Here is an 18,642-nt window from a genome sequence, read left to right as displayed (position 1 = left end):
TAAATTAGATAAATTATAATAACTTAGTAACTAATACATTTTATAAAAATTATAATAGAATTTATAATTAGAAGTTAATAAGATATATAATAATACATTAATTTATTAATATTTTATTAGAATATATTATTTAATTAAGGGTTATTATTCTAATAAAATTATAATAAAAGAGGTAAATAGATATAATCCTGAAAGGATTATAATAAAGAGTGATTTTATTCTTAAAGGATATTTATAATATTAATTCTATCTATAATTAATTATAAAAAGATAGATTAATTCTAAGAAAAAAACATTAAGAATTAATCTTAAAATAAATTAACTATTACTTCTTATTTACCCTTTCTAATCTTTATATATAGGGATCTATAAGAAATCTATAGTTTATTAACTAAGATTTATAGTTTTAGCCCTTATGGGCCTTAGAACCTATAGGCTTTTATTTATAGATTATAGATTCTTTTCTTTATCTATATATAAGGATTTAAAATTATATATATTTAGTCTATCTTAGGTTTATTAGTAGATTTTTAATTTTATAAAGATCTAATAATCTATATCTCTATTAAATCCTATAAAATAAAAGAATCTTTATTATCTTTAGCTTAGAATCCTATAATAAATATAAGATTTCTTCTTTCTTTAAATAAGAGAGACTTAAACTAAATATTATTATATTGATATAATAATAGAGATTAATAGAAAAGAATATAATATTATAGTATAATATAATAAATAAGGAAGATATATATAAATATATATAATCTTAATAAAAGGAAGGGGAAGGGGTAAATAATAAGTCCTATATATTAATTATCAATTTATATTAGTAATGAGTATTAATAATTAGTTTTTAGAACTTCTTACTTTTAGCTAAAAAGTATTAAGTAGTAAGGAATCCTTCAATCTCACTATATATTATATATTATATATATAATACTAGTGATCACTAATTAATTTTAAGCGGTTGTAACCCCTTGATTCTAATACTAGATATCTACTATTAACTAAGGCTATGGTTGAAATAGCTAGTATGATTATATAGCCTTTAGATAAAGCCTTAACCTATAGCTAAGTAGCCTAAGCTTTACCCTGTTATACTATCCTCCTAACTATATATAATATATAGCCCTAAGTTCTAAGTTCTAACTAGCGCTATATAGTATACTATATATATAAAGGGCCGAGGCCTCTAGGAGCCTTGAGTCTTGACATAAACCCTAATTATTAATACTTAGTACCTAGTTACTACCTACCCTGGTTAACTTATTTTAGCCCTTTATAGATATACCCATATATCTTGTTGGTATAGTAACACCGATACTATAATAAGATATAAGCCTAAATCAGTAATTAAACCCATAACCTATTTGAAATTTCAATAACCCTAGCTTTAAAGTTAGATAGGCTAGACCAATAGTTATATTATAATAATATTTATTGGGTCTCGGTACTACTAGTACCTTTAGCTACCTAGTTTTCGGTACCTATATAAGTAATATTATACTAAAAGTATATAGTATATTATGATGAATCATTTATCCCTAATAGGCTAGGGCCGCTAGGCTGGTATTACTGTATTCTAGCATATGATTTCAAACTTGTATAATTATTTCCCATCCCCCATCTCTGCTTTCTAGAAGATCAACCACTTTTCTAACAGTCAGTATGCGACCCTATACTACTCACCAGGTTCACGCTTTTTATGGCCTAGTAATCATCACTATGATATTAGGCCTACTCATTTACTACACAATCTTGTCAATACCATATACTACCCATCATAGATATGATATTGTACGCAGAAATCTACCTGCGAGAAATGATGATTTCGCCGATGAATCCAAAAATTCATCCTCTATTATCAACCTCGGCGAGGATGAAAAAAAACCGTTACCCGTATGGCCCTGTCGTTCGACTCCTGACTGTCCCTGGAGCTTTATCTGCGACAACGAATTATGTATCAAGGGTTGTACCAGTGACCGGGATTGCGCAGTTAAGTCACAGTACTGTGGGAAGAATGGTCAGTGTATGGTTCGTTACCCTCCATTTCATCCAGGTGGAGACCAGGTGTGCCTAGATCGCTGGGAGGAGTGCTGGTTTACTGCTCAATGTTGCTCGGGTTGGTGTAGATTTATAACACTTCGCCCGGAACCACTTTGGCGATGTGATATCGGTGCACACTTCGACAAAAGGAACTTGTCTGATAGTCAAGTCCCCGTGTCATAGGGAGACTGGACCATATATGGTAAAGCCATCCCCCTTCACCATCCCAGTGGAAACTGATTTGCTATTTGAAGGCCGGGAGGAGTGCTGGTTCGTTGCTTAAAGTTAACTGAGTGGTGTAAATTTACATCATCTCTCTCAGTTATATTATGTGTGATATTTATGATTTGAAGAAAGGGAAAGAAGGGGGAAAAAAAAGCACTATGCGCTATACGTTGTTTTGATATGTATATAACAAAATTCCCATGACGGTTTTCATTTATTCTTGGCCACCACGACCATTTAACCAATACTCGCCCATTCGTAATCTGGAAACTGGTAAGGCAGACTTCCTTATATTCCAAAGTTGATTCTCATCAGATGATAGCTAGTCATCCGGATACTCATCACGCACATTACTAACAAATATCCGGTTGGTCTCATCCCACCGCTTGAAGTGCTTACCCGCGATTGTCGTGAGGCTTTGCGGCAGCTCCAGTATTTCAGGTAGAATAAGCTCGATATTCTCTTCCGCAACGTATCGCACACTTCGGTCCTCGACACTAGAACACACAAGTCAGTGGGGAGTCGATAAATGGGAGACCAAGTTAATAGCAAACCCACAGAACATGGTAGAAGCTTTGATGCCGGCCCGCTTGCAACCGATCAATCCCCATGCGCCGCATCCATGGCTCTCCAGCACCACACTCCGAGTCCCACCCAGTGATGATGGCCCGGTAATGGTAACGGCGATGTTGGAAAACCTGCCCGACCTTGTACCGGATGTTGTTATTCTCACCGGACCGTCGCCGGACCTGTTTTGGAATTTCATCCACCGCGCGCATGACATGAAGACTCTCCAAGATATGCTCATGCTCAAAGAGTCCACGAAAAAGCGGCACTATATGCTGTTCCACGAGGAAGATATCAGACGGAAAGTCGGTGGCGAACAGTTCCATTAACCAGGGCAATTGATGCCTTAGGTCCATGGGCCGAGAGTCTCCAGAAAGAAGCATTGACGACCATAGCGCAGCGTACCTAGCAGCCACCACATCCATCGAGGTTGCCGTGGTGTCCGGGGTATGAGAAATAGAGTCAATGGAGTTCAAGATATTTTTGCTGCAGCGTAAGACGATCTGGGAGGGTGATGATCCTCCTAGGAACTCCACCTGGTCGGCATCCGTGGCACCAAGAAAGGCCAGCTGATCACGTAGATCGGATACTGGAGTCTCCCGTGCCCCTCGAAATGGATCTAGATAAATAGGAGCACCGGGTTCTTCGCTGACCAGAGAATTTCCGTTCATGTCCAAGCCAATCGGCGGAGAGATGATGACGTGGACATGAAATGGAAATCCGCAGGGGCGGGCATTCATTCCCAACTGCTGTGCGACATAACAATAAATCACGGCCGATATCAGTGGTAAAGAATTATGACCGGGGCTTGCCAGGGCCAGCCCTAGGAAGTTATGCTCCAAGGAATGATAGGGCCGTCCTGACTCGATCCCTGTGAGGCCCTTATCCTGAAGCCAGGATGCGAGCAATAGAGCCTTCTCTCGGGGTCGCAGGCCATTAACATCAGGATGGGAAAGTGTAAATCGAGCGACAATCCCATCCAACATGCATTTGGCCTTTAGATCATCAGCGCCAGTTGAATTGCAGAACAGGAAGGGGATCCTACCTGATCCAAATCTCCAAACCCACTCTCTGGAATAAAAAGGTCAAAAGCTGCCAGAGCACGTTCGAGCACGACAGGTTCACCACGTCTGAGTTTGGCCCATTCGGGTACTGCGATACTTCGATGAAGGCAGGTCAAGAGCGCCCGTGCATAGTACCTTTAGTGTTTGAAACTCTGGTCAACCATACCCACTCACAAGAGAAGGAAAACAGAGGAGAATACTGGTCTCTCTCACCTTCTCGCCAAGGGATCCTCCCCAAATTCTACCCTGCTATGGTGGACAAGAGTGTCCTGAGCATCGACGCCAAAATCAATGACCGCGCGGAATTTCTCGATGCGCCCTGTTTGGCTAGCAAGAATACTATCTAGGAGTCGACAGACAGAGCGATCGATGTTAAATCTTAATATGAACAGTGATTTCCAATTGACCGATGATACGGGGTCAGCCAGCTTCCGAGAGATTCCATGCTGTTTACCCCAGGAGTTGAAATGGGTTTGGCAGTAGTGACGCCATAACAAAGGCTCGTTGGTCGCATTGCCAAATCGACGATTAACTTGCTCCAAGGCAGCTGCAGATTGTGGTGGAGAGGCGCGTAAGATTGAATGAAGGATTTCTTCTGGGAGGTGATTCAAAGACAGAACCATCCCTGTGTATGATTCAAGGTTTCTGGACTCGGTAGAGAAGGAACTTTGCAGCCGATCCTTTGAAAGGCAAAATGGGAGGAAGAATGAGAATGAGAATGAAAATGATCAAATGGATCCAATATCAGTTACATAGAGCGAAGTCAACGCCAGCGTTGGACCTTTGTTCGCCTTGGAGGTTAAGAGGGCATGAATCATGATATATGGGAAAGACAAGGGAATGCGGAGGGATTATGCCAAGCCCGAGAGAACTTGATCTTTACAATGTACCCCTCTACATAAATTGTATTGATTCTCAAGTACCCTCGCAGTCCTTTTTTTTTTTTTTTTTTTTTTTTTCTTTTTTCTTTTTTTCTTGTTTCTTCTCTCTTTCTTTTCTTTTCTTCTCCTTCTGAGACCCCGAATTTTCAAATGGGTCAATCTCAATCTACAGGCTCCAAGGCCTCTGAGCCACAGGGCAGCCAAAAAATAGATTATTATGAGCTGTTGGGGGTAACTCAAATGGCAACGGATGATGAGTGAGAGAAATGAAACCTTTACGATCAAAATCACACATATCTTGGCTAACTTGACATTTCTGTCTCGTCTCTCAGGATTAAGAAAGCATACCGCAGGAAGGCTCTTGAACTTCATCCCGATCGGAATTATGGAAATGTCGAGGAGGCCACCAGGCTGTTCGCCGAAATTCAATCCGCATATGAGGTTCTTGCCGATTCACAGGAGCGTGCTTGGTATGACTCTCACAGCGAGGCTTTCCTAGGAACCGAGGGAGGCTCTGATGGGGGTCCACAGTCGTATACAACAGCAGATGAGGTTCTTAAGGTTTTTTCGAAATTCAGCCCACGGATGGATTTCTCCGACCTCTCGACCGGTTTCTTTGGTGGTCTTCGAGAACAGTTCACCCAGTTGGCATTGGAAGAGCGACTAGTATGTCAACTGGAGGGTCAAAATATGGTGGAGTATCCGTCATTTGGGGGTCGTGATGACAACTTTGAGACTGTCGTCCGTCCGTTCTATGCCGCGTGGACTGGATTTTCCACCCGTAAATCGTTTGCTTGGAAGGATACCCATCGTTACTCCGAGGCACCAGATCGCAGGATACGACGGTTGATGGAAAAGGAGAATCGACACCTTCGAGAAGAAGGAATTCGCCAGTTCAATGACGCGGTTCGGTCATTAGTAGCCTTTGTCAAGAAACGGGACCCGCGATGCAAGGCGAATGCTCAAAGTGAGGCACAACGCCAAGAAACTCTTCGTCAGTCGGCAGCTGCCCAAGCGGCCCGCTCGCGAGCAATTAATCAGGCTAAGATGCGTGATCACGTTGTTCCGGAGTGGGCTCGGTCTGAAGAGCCCGGAGTCGAGGAAGAGGAGAGCTCTGGGAGTGAAATTGAAAATTTCGAGTGTGTCGCATGCAATAAAAACTTCAAAAGTCAGAAGCAGTTCGAAGCTCATGAACGGAGCAAAAAACATGTGAAGGCTGTCAAGCAGTTATGTTGGGAAATGCGTGCGCAAAACGAAGACCTGGATCTGGGGTCCAATATCCACCACTCCAGCGCAGCTCATGCTACAATCTCAAATGAAGACAATGACTCTGTCGCTTCGATCTCTCACGACGAGCAATCGGAAGTTCCAGTTGGTTTGAAGACCAAAAGAGACCAAGATATGGAACCCGTGATGACGCCCTCATCTGATTCGGAAAGTGACGTCCAACACCACCCATACTCCCATACAGACCCTCAGAACGTCTCTATAGGTACTGCTGATGATGAAGACTACGCTCCAAGGGAATCTATCCAAACGAGACTCTGCTCGGATGTTGATTTATCGCAGGACGGCTCCATGGCCCTACTGACTGAGCAGCTTTCCTCGTCTGGGATTGATAATCGACCTACTGCTGTCACCCCTCGGATAGGGAAGGCCAAGCAAAAACGGGCTAAGAAAGCTGCTCAGGGTGATGACCAAGCTTCGGGGATTCTGTGTGCAAACTGCTCTGCCACCTTCACTTCGAGAACCAAGTTATTTACTCATATCAAAGAAAACCCTACTCATGCCCAGCCGCTGAGTACTACCAAGAGTAGAAAGCGATGAAGGCAGTGCGTCTTCTTGGGGAACATATACCTTGGAGATTGAGGAAGTTCAGTCAAATGCGCCCCAAAGAAAGAAGTCCCCAGATTTTCTATTGATTTATATCTATGTTTAAATTAACGACATGATGGAATGGGAATCAAGAAGAAAAGAAGAAAAAGCCTCCCTAGCCTAGCCCTGCTCGTGAGTTCTTGACCACTTGAGCAACAGGCAATAGGATTCCTTTGTTATTAGAGGCTCCAAGAGCCGTGCCACTACTCCATCCCATCTTCTCCAGCATAGCCCGTCCTCGGTTACCCACGCCGATCTCTGGCGCGGATGCCCCAACTACATCGCCATCCATGTAAGAAACCGCACCGCCAGCGCCAGCGCCACTGCGCTTGGCTTTGGCTGGCCTGGAAGCATCCGGACCCCATGATTGGTACAGCCGACGATTCAACTTCCTTCCAGACAAAAGATTGTCAAACTGAGGAATGGTCTTGCGGGTATACTTCGGTGTGCGGGATGTTTTGAGAAGAACGGGGAAGCGAGTCAATCCATTTCCCCGGGACTGCGACTTCAAATTGACTTTGTTTGCCAACTCATGAATGGTCTTTCGTCGGTGTTTAGTCATGGGTGGTAGTGCCAAACTTTTTTGCCACTATTAGATAATTTCAAGTATTCTGGAAGGGGAGAGGAAATTGGGTACACACCTGGTTTTCGAGGACAGGAGAAACGTCCGAATCTCAGAGATCAAGTCCTCTAGGTCCATTCCTTTGGCGTACTTGACCTTTAAGTCAGGATCTGCGAACTTCCTGCCTAACAAGCCTTGTGAACGGAGCTCCTCTCGCTCCTGCTTCTTGGCCTTCTTCTTTTTGCGGTCCGCTTCCCATGTCTCTTCTCGTAGGATTTCCAAATCAATGCTATCTAAATCACTGTCGGGTAACAGGAGATCCTCGGGCAGACGTGTTTTTTTGCCTTTTGGTCTTTTCTGTAGGCTGGGCCGGTCAAAGTCCATGATGTCGAGACCATAGTAGGGGTCGGCATCAAGGGCATCCGCAAACGCTGTGGCTGATAGGAAAGCATGTTGCCCACGGCCACCCTTCTTCCCGGCGGAGTAAGAGATGGCCAGTTCTTCAAGTAGCCCCTCGTCGTCCATGTCGTCGTCCATGTCGTCCAGATCTTCGTCGGATTCATCAAGTGAATCTAGCTCGGCGTCATCGTCTTCTGATGTGCATGACGAGTCCGGTTCAGTGTCCAGGTACATTTTTGATAGCACTGTACGTGTGTTAGCACCACCAGCAGTTCGGGGGGGTGTTGAGTGGTGTGATAAAGGAGCCTTACCATCAATCGACCCTAGCACCTCAGCATCTTCAATTGGCTGAGAGTTGGGGCTATTCTGTTCCAGGTGGGAATCCGATATTTGAGTGTGAATGCTTTGAGAGCCCTCGGTGGCCAATTCCGATCCTAAAAGCGGGTTGCCAACCTCAATACCGCCTTCAGCTTCGGCATGTATTTGGGCATCTTGCTGGTCCTGGTCGTGCTCTGTATTGAAAATAGCATCTTCAAGTGTGTGGGTTTTCCCCTCTGGTAACTGGTTGTGTCTCTGTCGTGTCGGTTGTATGGTCTGGGTTTTAGCGACAGTTGGGTTGTCGGTGTGCTGCACGCCCTCTGGGCTAGCCGCGCTCCGGGTCATTTGGAAGTATTCTCGAAGCTCCTTCTCATCTGTTTCGATCATGATCGGCCTTCGACGTCCCATAAACACAACCTCATCTTCGCTGCCTTCGGTGTCGGATGAATCAATTTTCAGCGTTGGGTCTGGAAGGCCCGTATGCACAACTTCCTCCCCTGCGGTATCAAGAATGAATAATTCGTCACTGGCATCCTCTTTTGCATCTGGCGGCGCTTGATATTCCGGTTCTGCCACCTCCGATGGGGTTTCTTCTATCTGGCTCCCTTCTTCTTCCTCTATGTTCGATTCGGTTCGCTGCAGCTGTCCTGCACTCACAAATTGGACAGCTTTATGTCGAAGATTGCTATGTGACCAGCTGCGAGTGTGCGTCTCAGTATTTCGGGCCTCTTGTTGCATGGTAAATTGAGGTGGCGATGGTTCTTTTATATGGTCAGCCTTGGGGACTTTGCAAGTGTGTGTAGAGCGATAATGTTATACTTACTGGCCATTGCAGGAGCCCGTTTCATACGGGCCTTTGATTTACCATGGCGGGCCATGCTGGGGTGGGGGTTGACGGAAGGAGACAATATGAGGGAGAGAAAAAAAAAGCTGTAAGAAGGTTGCGAGTTGGAAAAGGACGCGATCGGGTGGGGGAGAAGGGGGCGGTGGAGAAAGTTCTGGACCACTGTATTATTGGTGTATGCCGTACAAAATACAGAGTACTATACATATAACTATCGTGTGCCGTGGACGTTATGTTGGTAAAGTAATATAAAATACATACATAATACATGAGTATATATAATACCAGATACGGTGTATCTGGAATGATATACTATCATAACTCAGCTATGAAGCTTTTGAAAATCAATTCATCATATATTTATATAAAGTACCTACATATGTAGGTATTTTCAAACCAAGATGACTGAAGTGAATCCCAAATAAATTGCATTCTTGCATTTATTCCATACAGATACAAGACAGTGACGTCAGTGATCTGCTTGGGTCTACTTGTGTTATTATGAGAGGAAATAGAAACATTCAGATATATATAAACCGAGTCTTTGAATAAATCAATAGATGACCACGGCTTTGACATATTCTTGCCTTCGTTCAATAGTTTTGGGACTTCTATTCAAATGTTGATGTCTTCCAGGGTTATATACCCTTGAGTCTAGCACTTGAGTGGCTTTGAGTTATCACGGGTGATCGTCCACATGGGCAAGATATATATTTATTGGTGGAGCCTCCTTTAACTCTTCCCCGCGACAGTATCTCTCCCCATTCCTCATCTGATACAACATCACCCACAACCTCGATACCTTCACTTCCCCCCTCTTCCTCCTCGAGGGATATCGCTAAAATGACAGGGGTGGATTTGGAAAAATGCAAGCGTATAGTACAATATTTCTGGGACCCCGAACCAAAGAATGACACCGCACCAGAGGCCGCAATCTGGTGTCTAGGTCAACAGTATCGACCCAGTCCCCTACAAGACTTTCACAACGATAGCACAGCAGGTATGTTCATGCCTTGGTTCTGAATGATAAGTGGTCTGGCCCTTTTGGCGGCAAAAGCCCCTCCCATCAAAGCTCCAGATGTCCCGCTAAATCCCGAACAGCCAATAATTCTACCACTGGGCAGTCCTCCGAAGTATCGCGAGATACAACTGGAAGCGCATGGCCCGAAGCCTTTTTGACGGACTTCGAATCGCGAATATGGATGACATACCGCTCTAACTTTCCTCCCATCCCACGTAGTCACTCCCCCGAAGCGACATCGTTGATGACACTCGGTGTGCGCATACGGACCCAGCTCATGGACTCGCAAGGTTTCACCTCGGATACAGGATGGGGCTGCATGATCCGATCTGGACAAAGCTTATTGGCAAATACACTCTGTATCCTGCTACTAGGTAGAGGTGAGAGGGATCTACTAGATATATACCACTTAGGGGCCCGCTAACATGTCTTTATAGAATGGCGAAGAGGTGACCAGCCAGGTGAAGAATCGAAGCTACTAGCGATGTTTGCCGACCACCCCGAGGCACCATTTTCAATACACCGATTTGTTCAATGTGGTGCGGTCTCATGTGGGAAATATCCCGGAGAATGGTTTGGTCCATCGGCAACTGCTCGGTGCATCCAGTATGTACTCAGCGGTCAAAATCATAGACACCGCTAACCCAAACCTGGTAGAATCCTGTCGACTGAGTGTAACGACCCTAAATTTGAGGTTTATGTGACCAATGATACGTCCGATGTTTACGAAGAGCAATTCACTCGACTCGCACGTAGGAAAACGGGGCAGTTCCAACCGACCCTAATCCTCCTTGGTCTACGCCTGGGAATTGAGCAAGTCACCTCAGTATACTGGGATGGGTTGCGAGCGGCTTTGAAATACCCCCAGTCTGTCGGAGTTGCAGGGTACGTTCCTTACCGCCTGACACCAGAGAAGAGCTGACCGTGACCGATACAAGTGGACGTCCCTCCGCATCGCACTACTTCGTGGGGGTTCAAGATTCTCATCTGTTCTTCCTTGATCCCCACACCACGCGCCCCACGCTTCCACAACACCAGTCTGAAGAGCCATACACCGCCGAGGAACTGGGAAGTTACCACACCCGCCGCCTGCGTCGCATTCACCTCAAAGATATGGATCCAAGTATGCTGATTGGGTTTTTGATCAAAGACGAGGCGGACTGGGCGGACTGGAAACATCGTGTGCAAACCAGTTCCGGGAAGCCGATAATTCATATTTTGACAGGAGAGACGCAACTGGATAAAGGGTATCAGGGGCCCGGTCGGAAGGCAGCTGTTGACGAGGTCGAGGCTTTGGATTCAGATGACATGGAGTGAATAAATCTGTAAACACAGGTAGCTGTAGGAAATGCAAGCAATGATCATGATTCCCAAATATGCGGGAAGCAAGAAGCAAACCGTGTATAAAAGAGTGAGGAAGGGAAAATTTGCGAAGAGAAAAAAAATATTTGAATGCAATTAAGCATTTGGAATTTCGCGTTCTAGTAAGGGGGAGGTTAAACCGTGTAACCGGCCCCAGACCCGAGTTATGTTACACCGCGCGCATCGAGCAGTAACCATCAGAAAAAGTCGCCCATTGGGGAAAAGAAAATCGAGACCATCCCATGACACATTAGAAAACCCGCAAAACACCCATAACCGACCGCCTCAGAGCCCATAAAAGATCAAGAGGCAGTAAAAACAAAAGCAATCCCGCAAGAAACAAAAAACCCAGAGCCCGCTTATTTGGCAGACGAAGAGTACTTGGTAACGGCCTTGGTACCCTCAGAGACGGCGTGCTTAGCCAGCTCACCGGGGAGGATCAAGCGAACGGAAGTCTGAATCTCTCGGCTGGAGATGGTGGACTTCTTGTTGTAGGCAGCAAGCTTGGAGGCCTCAGTGGCAACGCGCTCGAAGATGTCTGGAATGATGAGAAATTAGAGAATGAAAAAACAAAAACAAAAGAAAAGACGACACGCGTCAAAGGAGGAAGATAATAACATACCGTTGACGAAGGAGTTCAAGATCGACATAGCACGGGTGGAGATACCAGTGTCGGGGTGAACCTGCTTGAGGACTGAAGATGACAAAATATCAGTATTTGGAACGCGTTTTTGATTGCCAGATATACAAGTATCAACTCACCCTTGTAGATGTAGGAGGAGTAGGTCTCCTTGCGCGTCTTGCCGCGCTTCTTCTTCTCGCCAGTGCTAGCGGAAGTCTTCTTGCCAGCCTCCTTCTTCTCAGCGGGGGCCTTGCCACCAACGGGAGCCTTGCCGGCAGTGGAGGGCTTCTTCTCAGCAGCCTTAGGGGGAGCCATTTTTGATGATGGATGAAAGTTGAGGATGGAAAGAGTTGAAAAAGGTTGATGAAAGTAGATGGAGGGATGGGAGAGAGCAGAGTTGGAATAAGGAAAAAATAAGGGAACGCGGTGACGGAGGGGAACGCGGTCTTTATACTCGACCGCCAACGGGCGGTTGATCCTGGGAGTGCAGAAAAGGAGCCCGAATTTCAATACGGTATGGGGTGCGTATGATCTGTATGATTAAATCAGGACTAGACGCGTCTTTAGCTGTGGATTGGTGGGGATCCAGTCTGTAGATCACGCGGGTCATCTGTATGGGCTGGTAAGGCGGTAATATTACGACACTAGTCCATATCAGGTATGCCCGCCCTCCCGTGATCTTAATGCTGATTGGCTGATTCTTCTAAGCGAGTGCGTGATCTAGTGAGTCTCGTTGATACAATGCCAAACGTCACCCTCACCGCGTCCATATAAAGTCCGTCCGCTTCCTCCACGCCCCCTCTTCTTGGAAACCTTTACACCATCTCACGCTTCAACATCTACTTTCCATCCACTTTCATAACACCCTTTCTAAACCCAACCCTTTTCAAATTCTACAACCTTCAAAATGACTGGCGGAAAGTCTGGTGGCAAGGCTAGCGGTAGCAAGAACTCCCAGTCGTAAGTTGACTCTATACCAGCATTTTGTTTTGATACCCATTCATTTCCACGCGTCTTTGGACGCGAGAAACCAAAACATCTTCCACCCCAAATCACCTTTTCGCCCTCATTCGCGTATCATCTCTTTTTTCTCCACCTCTAACATACATTTGTTTTTCTAGCCGTTCTTCCAAGGCTGGTCTGGCCTTCCCTGTCGGTCGTGTCCACCGTCTGCTCCGCAAGGGCAACTACGCTCAGCGTGTCGGTGCCGGTGCCCCCGTCTACCTCGCCGCTGTTCTCGAGTACCTCGCTGCTGAGATCCTCGAGTTGGCTGGTAACGCCGCCCGTGATAACAAGAAGACCCGTATCATCCCCCGTCACTTGCAGCTTGCTATCCGCAACGATGAGGAGCTGAACAAGCTCCTGGGTCACGTCACCATCGCCCAGGGTGGTGTTCTCCCCAACATTCACCAGAGTATGTTACCCTTCACTCAACCCCCATGGTGGTCATACCATGTCTTTCACCAAGTACATCCAAAAAGCTAACTTGAAACCTCTAGACCTCCTCCCCAAGAAGACCCCCAAGGCCGCTAAGGGTAGCCAGGAGCTTTAGATGAAGTTCCTTTTGTTTCGCGGGTTTGATTTGTTTGTTTTCCGGCGTGGGTTGGTTCATTCACGATAATGGGGTTATGGGACGGGCACGTTATGGCTCTCTGCGTTTTCTTTCTTCAAGTTTCCTGGTTGTACATTATGCCTGCGGGCATGGAATGATACCGACGAACTCGAGCTAGTTCGATGGGATTTTCAGCTTTTATCTCCGATAGCCCAGGGGCGAATGCCCGAATCAATGAAAAGATTCTAGGTCCATCAGATATCATTCTCCTTTTCCTTTGTTTCCATTACTCGTTATAAGTACTCGTATTTCCCGACGTCTTCTTGAGTTATTTTCTTGACTTGATAAAGTTTCACTAAGATTGGTTGCAATCTGCGCCATATTTGTTTCGCTTGGTATAAATCAATAAAGAAATGGTTCATTGTGTTTTACAGATAAATACCCAGGATTCAATTTCTTTAAGAAAACAGGTCTCACTACTACTTAATCGAACGTTTAATCCATCAGTGCGCCGCCGGGGGAGCCGCATCTGCGCTAAATCAGTATACTAAATTCAAGATATTCAACAAGGGGACGGGGGTATGATCGAATCCACATACAGGGTAAAATACGGGCAGGCAGGTTTCGCTCCCATTTATTTCCTGTAGGCAATATCAGTACTGTATGCATTTATTGACGAATTCGGGAGAGACATACCTCCAGGGGCGGTCGGTGGGCGATAAGGATCTGGGTGTTTCCATTCTTGCAGTAGTTTTTCTGTTTCGCGTAGCAGAACCTATACCCATGTGAGCTAACCAAGATATAATCCACAATCGTAGGAGATTTCGTGGAGCCGTACCTGTTGCTGGCGAGGGTCACGAACGTCCTTGTTGGCATCGAACAAGGAACGAATGTAGACAGCCTGTCCACGCCACACTCGGCGGTCAACAGCCCAGTCCAGGGACTGCTTCAAGGACCGTCGATAAAGGGACCTACAATTGGTTAGTAGAGGAGGGGATATGAAGGATAGTGATGGCATTTGCGCCAGCGGTCGCGAGAGACTCACAAAGCGGCGGAGGCGGACATGATGTACGCCTTCAATTCGAGCACTAAAGAAAGGTTGGCAGGTCGGTAGGAATTGAACTTGTAGCAATCAATGAACCGGACAATAGCCGCGGTCAAACGCAAGAGATTGGAGGGAATTGATGATGCAGTGGGTTGACTATTCTGATGGAGCTCATTCGTTGCAAAAGTGCATGTTAGGTCGTTATGTTTCTCCCAAGCGCGTAAGAACATTACTCCGCTGCCGCCAAACTTCCGCATCTCGGCATTCGGGAGCCTTTGGCTTCGGCTACGTAACAGCATCTAGGGCGTGCGCTTTTTTCTTCTTTCCCTTCCCCTACTTTTCTCACTTCCCACCCCACTTCTTTGGCTATTGTGCCATCCTGTTCTCTGTCATTATCATTCAAGTTCCGTCTTTATACACAATGGCTGCTCGGTTTCCTCTTGCGCGCCTTTCGGCTCAGCGCTTAACAACTTTGACCCGGGCCACTCGCGGTCCCAGCCGGCTTCGCGCTGCCCAGAGCTTGTCCACTCTGACGCGATCCAATGTCACCACCCCTAGAGCTTCTGGTCTGCTGCAAGCTTCCTCAGGGTAACAACATCTTTTTCCTTTCTTCGGTAGCTGGGCGCAATGGCTGATGTAAAACAATCACAGGATCAATGTCTCGCGCAACCTTGCTCCCTTCGTGGGCTCCCAGATCCGCACCTATGGTGAGTTCGCCGCACTCCAATTGATTATTATCTACTGGCTTATGCATCATACTAATACTATTCGCATTAGCCGACAAAGTCGTGCAGGTTCCCCAGATGGCCGAATCGATCACCGAGGGTACCCTGAAACAATTTTCGAAACGTATGAAACTCACTCTCTCGTCGCAAGCTTCATTCTCATGGATATTGACTTGACTTGGGATCTAGAAATTGGCGACTTTGTTGAACGTGATGAGGAGATTGCCACTATTGAGACTGACAAGGTAAAATTCCTCGCTCTAAGCTTGCCGTCCATCCGCACATCTCTAACTTGACGTCTTTTACAATAGATTGATGTCTCGGTGAACGCCCCGGAATCCGGTACCATCAAGGAATTCCTTGTGAGCGAGGAGGATACCGTCACCGTCGGACAGGACCTGATCAGATTGGAGCTGGGTGACGCCCCTGCGGGTGGCAAGGAGGCCGCCCCCGAGAAGTCCCAAGAGCCAGCTGCTGAGAAGCCTAAGGAATCTGCTCCGGAGCCTGTGAAGCCCAAGGAGACCCAGGCTTCTAAGCCCGCTGCCCCGGAAAAGCCCAAGGAGACCCCCAAGGCTGAAACCTCCAAGCCTTCTGTCGGCAACCGTGAGGAGCGTCGTGTACGTGTTTCTAATGCGTTTGGTACATTTCCGGAACTTACGACTAATATTTCATGATATATTGCAGGTCAAGATGAACCGCATGCGTCTTCGCATTGCCGAGCGCCTGAAGCAATCTCAGAATACCGCTGCTTCTCTCACCACCTTCAACGAGGTTGACATGTCCTCCCTGATGGAGCTCCGCAAGCTTTACAAGGATGACGTGCTCAAGAAGACCGGTGTGAAGCTGGGCTTCATGAGCGCCTTCTCGCGCGCCTGTGTTTTGGCCATGAAGGACATCCCTGCCGTCAACGCCTCCATCGAAGGCCCTAACGGTGGTGACACCATTGTCTACCGTGACTATGTTGATATCAGTGTGGCCGTTGCTACTGAGAAGGGTCTGGTTACCCCTGTTGTCCGCAACACTGAGACCATGGATCTCGTTGGCATTGAGCAGTCTATCGCTGAACTGGGCAAGAAGGTAAGCACCTCTCTCTCTCTGGGGCAGTTAATCATTGATACATAACGCTAACGAAAGATACATAGGCTCGTGATAACAAGCTGACCATTGAGGATATGGCCGGTGGTACCTTCACCATCAGCAATGTAAGTCTACTCTTCCACGTTTTTCGCTTTAGCGGAGATTGATTGGATGATGTACTAATCTTGGACCAGGGTGGCGTTTTCGGATCTCTGATGGGTACCCCTATCATCAACTTGCCCCAGACCGGTGAGTCCCTCTGCTTACTCTTTTTCTCGGGTCTCAATCTAACATTCTCTTCTAGCCGTCCTGGGTCTCCACGCCATCAAGGACAAGCCAGTCGTCGTCAATGGCAAGATCGAAATCCGCCCGGTAGGTTTCCTCATCAACAACCCATATCACCCTATCTCTTGCAAGTAAGCTGACCATTAGTTGATAACAGATGATGTACCTGGCTCTCACTTACGATCACCGTCTGTTGGATGGTCGCGAGGCCGTTACTTTCCTCGTCAAGGTATGTCATTTGCCCTTTCCCCTTCTCCTCCCCTTTTAAGACGCCCACTGATTCCATGGCAGGTCAAGGAGTACATCGAGGACCCGCGGCGCATGCTGCTCGGGTAAATGACGTTGTCGTTACCCTTTCGGCTGTCTTGTGTTTGTTGTGCTTAGAGCAGCCATTTGGCATCTTGTGTAGATTACCCGTTTCAAATATAACTGCCCATTTCAAAACAGGCCATCTGCTGTTTTCCACCCCTTTTCTTTTTATTTTTCTTGTATGATATAGGGGGCTTCGTCGGCAACTTTATTTTCCTTGTGAGATCAGGGAGCGAACCCCTGAATGGATCGTTGGCCATGATCAATTATAGTGACCTGTGATCTTATGCAGGCGATGGTTGACTTGCGAGTGCTGGTACCGGTGCTCAAGCCCAGTAGAACATCGGATTCGCGTCTTGTCCCATAACGCATCGAATGGCCAAATTATTCGGGTTCTTGGAATGGCATCCCGGCGTCTTAGCTTTCCGTGATTTTCTGACCAGATTGCGGCCATTGATGTTCGTAGTCGATTGGATTTCAGCGCAGCCCAACTCGGGCCTTTAGAAGTTGTGTTTCCTCGGGGCTGAGTCCAAAAAGCTGGCCTCGCTCAAGCTGGAGGAGCACCGGAGCATCTAATGTGGTCATAAGGTCACGGAGAAAATCCATCACAATGGCCTTAAACTCCAGGAATGGATATTTTTGTGCCACCAATTTTGCCCGGTGGGGTTCTCTTATATCCGATATTTCACCGTCATATCTTTGCCGGATGCTCAACCATTTCGAACTCTGCGCAGGTTGGCTTGGGGCCCACGAACAAAGTTTGGATAGGTCCTCGGGGGATTGATTTCCTTCGTATTGGTTTTCCAGTAACGCTTGGACTATGAAACGGGCACCTGTGTCAAACCACCGTGTTTCTGAGACCTTTTCAGTTGCGGTGAGACAAAGATCCATGAATGCCATTCCTATGGTCGGTAGTCGCGGGTGGCTGGCGGAGTGACTGTCCCCCTCCGTCGTGTAATGCCGAAGCTGGTCCGCCACAGTGAGCAATTGCAATTTGATCGTTAGATCCTGGGGCAGTGGGACCTCTATGTGGCTTGATGCCAGCAACGACCGAAAGCCTGTAGCCGTCAGTGAGAACTGGCGCACATGTGCACGGAATTTCTTCACGAGTCAGTTTACCTTTCAGCGAGTCAACCTGCCAGTTCAGTGCATCTTCCTCGATAGCTTGGCCTTGAGTTCGCCTCTCAATGGCCACAAGGATGCTTTCAATTGCAAGACAGGTGAGATAGTCCAAAATCATAAAATCCACCTCCACCTGGGTATCCGAGAGGGCATGCATCATGACAGGAGCCTGAGTGTTGAGCTGGGAGGCACAGCTTGGGGGCTTCATGATCGAGGTAGCTATAGGAACATGGCTAAGCAGGAGAAGATGAGATTGTTTAAAACATTGAATGGGGTTGGTTTATCTTTTGTGGGGGGAGAAGAAAGTCAAGTGGTGGAGTTCGCCCCGCAAGTTCAAACATTTGAATTGGGCCGTTTTTGGCGCGTTCGGATCAATTGGTTTAACTAGTTTGCATATAATACACACCACATGATCATAATCCATGTATGAAGCTCAACTTTTTATTTCAAAGCTTTCAAATGCTGTTTGAATATTATGACCTTTACTGTTTTTCTATGTGTTTTTTTATTTTTTAATTTTTTAATTTTTTTTTTGTAATATATTCTTAGATATATATATACATATTTGTATAGTACTAGTACGTATATATGTCCCTCTCTCCTCATTATGGATATGCAGACTACCAGACATACAGTAAGTATATATATATATACTATTAGCCATATAAAACATACCAGTAAATATGTACATTTCTCAATGTATAACAGTTGAATATTCTATAGCAACATAATATGTTGAAT

At 46.2% G+C, this 18,642-nt stretch overlaps 9 protein-coding genes across 9 annotated transcripts; 4 read left to right on the top strand and 5 right to left on the bottom strand.

Moving 5' to 3' along the window:
* Window positions 1-2,593: 2,593 nt before the first annotated feature.
* Window positions 2,594-4,525, bottom strand: N7466_006255 (uncharacterized protein; the record flags this gene model as incomplete). The annotated part of the gene is made up of 4 exons (XM_057165652.1): window positions 2,594-2,768; window positions 2,830-3,833; window positions 3,884-4,037; window positions 4,116-4,525. 4 exons carry the CDS (start codon window positions 4,523-4,525, stop codon window positions 2,594-2,596), a joined length of 1,743 nt encoding a protein of 580 aa, XP_057021251.1.
* A 408-nt stretch (window positions 4,526-4,933) lies between these two features.
* On the top strand, window positions 4,934-6,610 carry N7466_006254 (putative C2H2 finger domain protein; the record flags this gene model as incomplete). Its single annotated transcript, XM_057165651.1, has 2 exons — window positions 4,934-5,040; window positions 5,116-6,610. 2 exons carry the CDS (start codon window positions 4,934-4,936, stop codon window positions 6,608-6,610), a joined length of 1,602 nt encoding a protein of 533 aa, XP_057021250.1.
* A 163-nt stretch (window positions 6,611-6,773) lies between these two features.
* N7466_006253 (uncharacterized protein) lies at window positions 6,774-8,815 on the bottom strand (the record flags this gene model as incomplete). The annotated part of the gene is made up of 4 exons (XM_057165650.1): window positions 6,774-7,236; window positions 7,300-7,864; window positions 7,931-8,698; window positions 8,761-8,815. The coding sequence occupies 4 exons, from the start codon at window positions 8,813-8,815 to the stop codon at window positions 6,774-6,776; spliced, it is 1,851 nt and encodes a 616-aa protein (XP_057021249.1).
* Window positions 8,816-9,624: 809 nt separating this feature from the next.
* On the top strand, window positions 9,625-11,119 carry N7466_006252 (cysteine protease ATG4; the record flags this gene model as incomplete). The annotated part of the gene is made up of 5 exons (XM_057165649.1): window positions 9,625-9,781; window positions 9,883-10,182; window positions 10,240-10,408; window positions 10,460-10,687; window positions 10,741-11,119. 5 exons carry the CDS (start codon window positions 9,625-9,627, stop codon window positions 11,117-11,119), a joined length of 1,233 nt encoding a protein of 410 aa, XP_057021248.1.
* Window positions 11,120-11,523: 404 nt separating this feature from the next.
* On the bottom strand, window positions 11,524-12,101 carry N7466_006251 (histone H2B family protein; the record flags this gene model as incomplete). The annotated part of the gene is made up of 3 exons (XM_057165648.1): window positions 11,524-11,702; window positions 11,787-11,858; window positions 11,927-12,101. The coding sequence occupies 3 exons, from the start codon at window positions 12,099-12,101 to the stop codon at window positions 11,524-11,526; spliced, it is 426 nt and encodes a 141-aa protein (XP_057021247.1).
* Window positions 12,102-12,693: 592 nt separating this feature from the next.
* Window positions 12,694-13,338, top strand: N7466_006250 (histone H2A; the record flags this gene model as incomplete). Its single annotated transcript, XM_057165647.1, has 3 exons — window positions 12,694-12,746; window positions 12,908-13,200; window positions 13,286-13,338. The coding sequence occupies 3 exons, from the start codon at window positions 12,694-12,696 to the stop codon at window positions 13,336-13,338; spliced, it is 399 nt and encodes a 132-aa protein (XP_057021246.1).
* A 503-nt stretch (window positions 13,339-13,841) lies between these two features.
* On the bottom strand, window positions 13,842-14,403 carry N7466_006249 (NADH dehydrogenase [ubiquinone] 1 beta subcomplex subunit 9; the record flags this gene model as incomplete). Its single annotated transcript, XM_057165646.1, has 5 exons — window positions 13,842-13,867; window positions 13,938-13,979; window positions 14,035-14,113; window positions 14,177-14,309; window positions 14,384-14,403. 5 exons carry the CDS (start codon window positions 14,401-14,403, stop codon window positions 13,842-13,844), a joined length of 300 nt encoding a protein of 99 aa, XP_057021245.1.
* A 401-nt stretch (window positions 14,404-14,804) lies between these two features.
* N7466_006248 (uncharacterized protein) lies at window positions 14,805-16,806 on the top strand (the record flags this gene model as incomplete). The annotated part of the gene is made up of 11 exons (XM_057165645.1): window positions 14,805-14,971; window positions 15,035-15,090; window positions 15,161-15,232; window positions 15,298-15,353; window positions 15,420-15,725; window positions 15,793-16,185; window positions 16,251-16,310; window positions 16,380-16,434; window positions 16,490-16,557; window positions 16,628-16,699; window positions 16,762-16,806. 11 exons carry the CDS (start codon window positions 14,805-14,807, stop codon window positions 16,804-16,806), a joined length of 1,350 nt encoding a protein of 449 aa, XP_057021244.1.
* Window positions 16,807-17,256: 450 nt separating this feature from the next.
* N7466_006247 (uncharacterized protein) lies at window positions 17,257-18,109 on the bottom strand (the record flags this gene model as incomplete). Its single annotated transcript, XM_057165644.1, has 2 exons — window positions 17,257-17,837; window positions 17,899-18,109. The coding sequence occupies 2 exons, from the start codon at window positions 18,107-18,109 to the stop codon at window positions 17,257-17,259; spliced, it is 792 nt and encodes a 263-aa protein (XP_057021243.1).
* Between the last annotated feature and the right edge of the window lie 533 nt (window positions 18,110-18,642).

The sequence above is a fragment of the Penicillium verhagenii genome (genome assembly GCF_028828195.1).
Source record: "Penicillium verhagenii strain IBT 33310 chromosome Unknown utg000006l_segment0_segment0, whole genome shotgun sequence".
NCBI lineage: Eukaryota > Fungi > Ascomycota > Eurotiomycetes > Eurotiales > Aspergillaceae > Penicillium > Penicillium verhagenii.
Note: the sequence above shows the minus strand (reverse complement) of the source record. Positions and strands in the feature narration are given on the sequence as shown.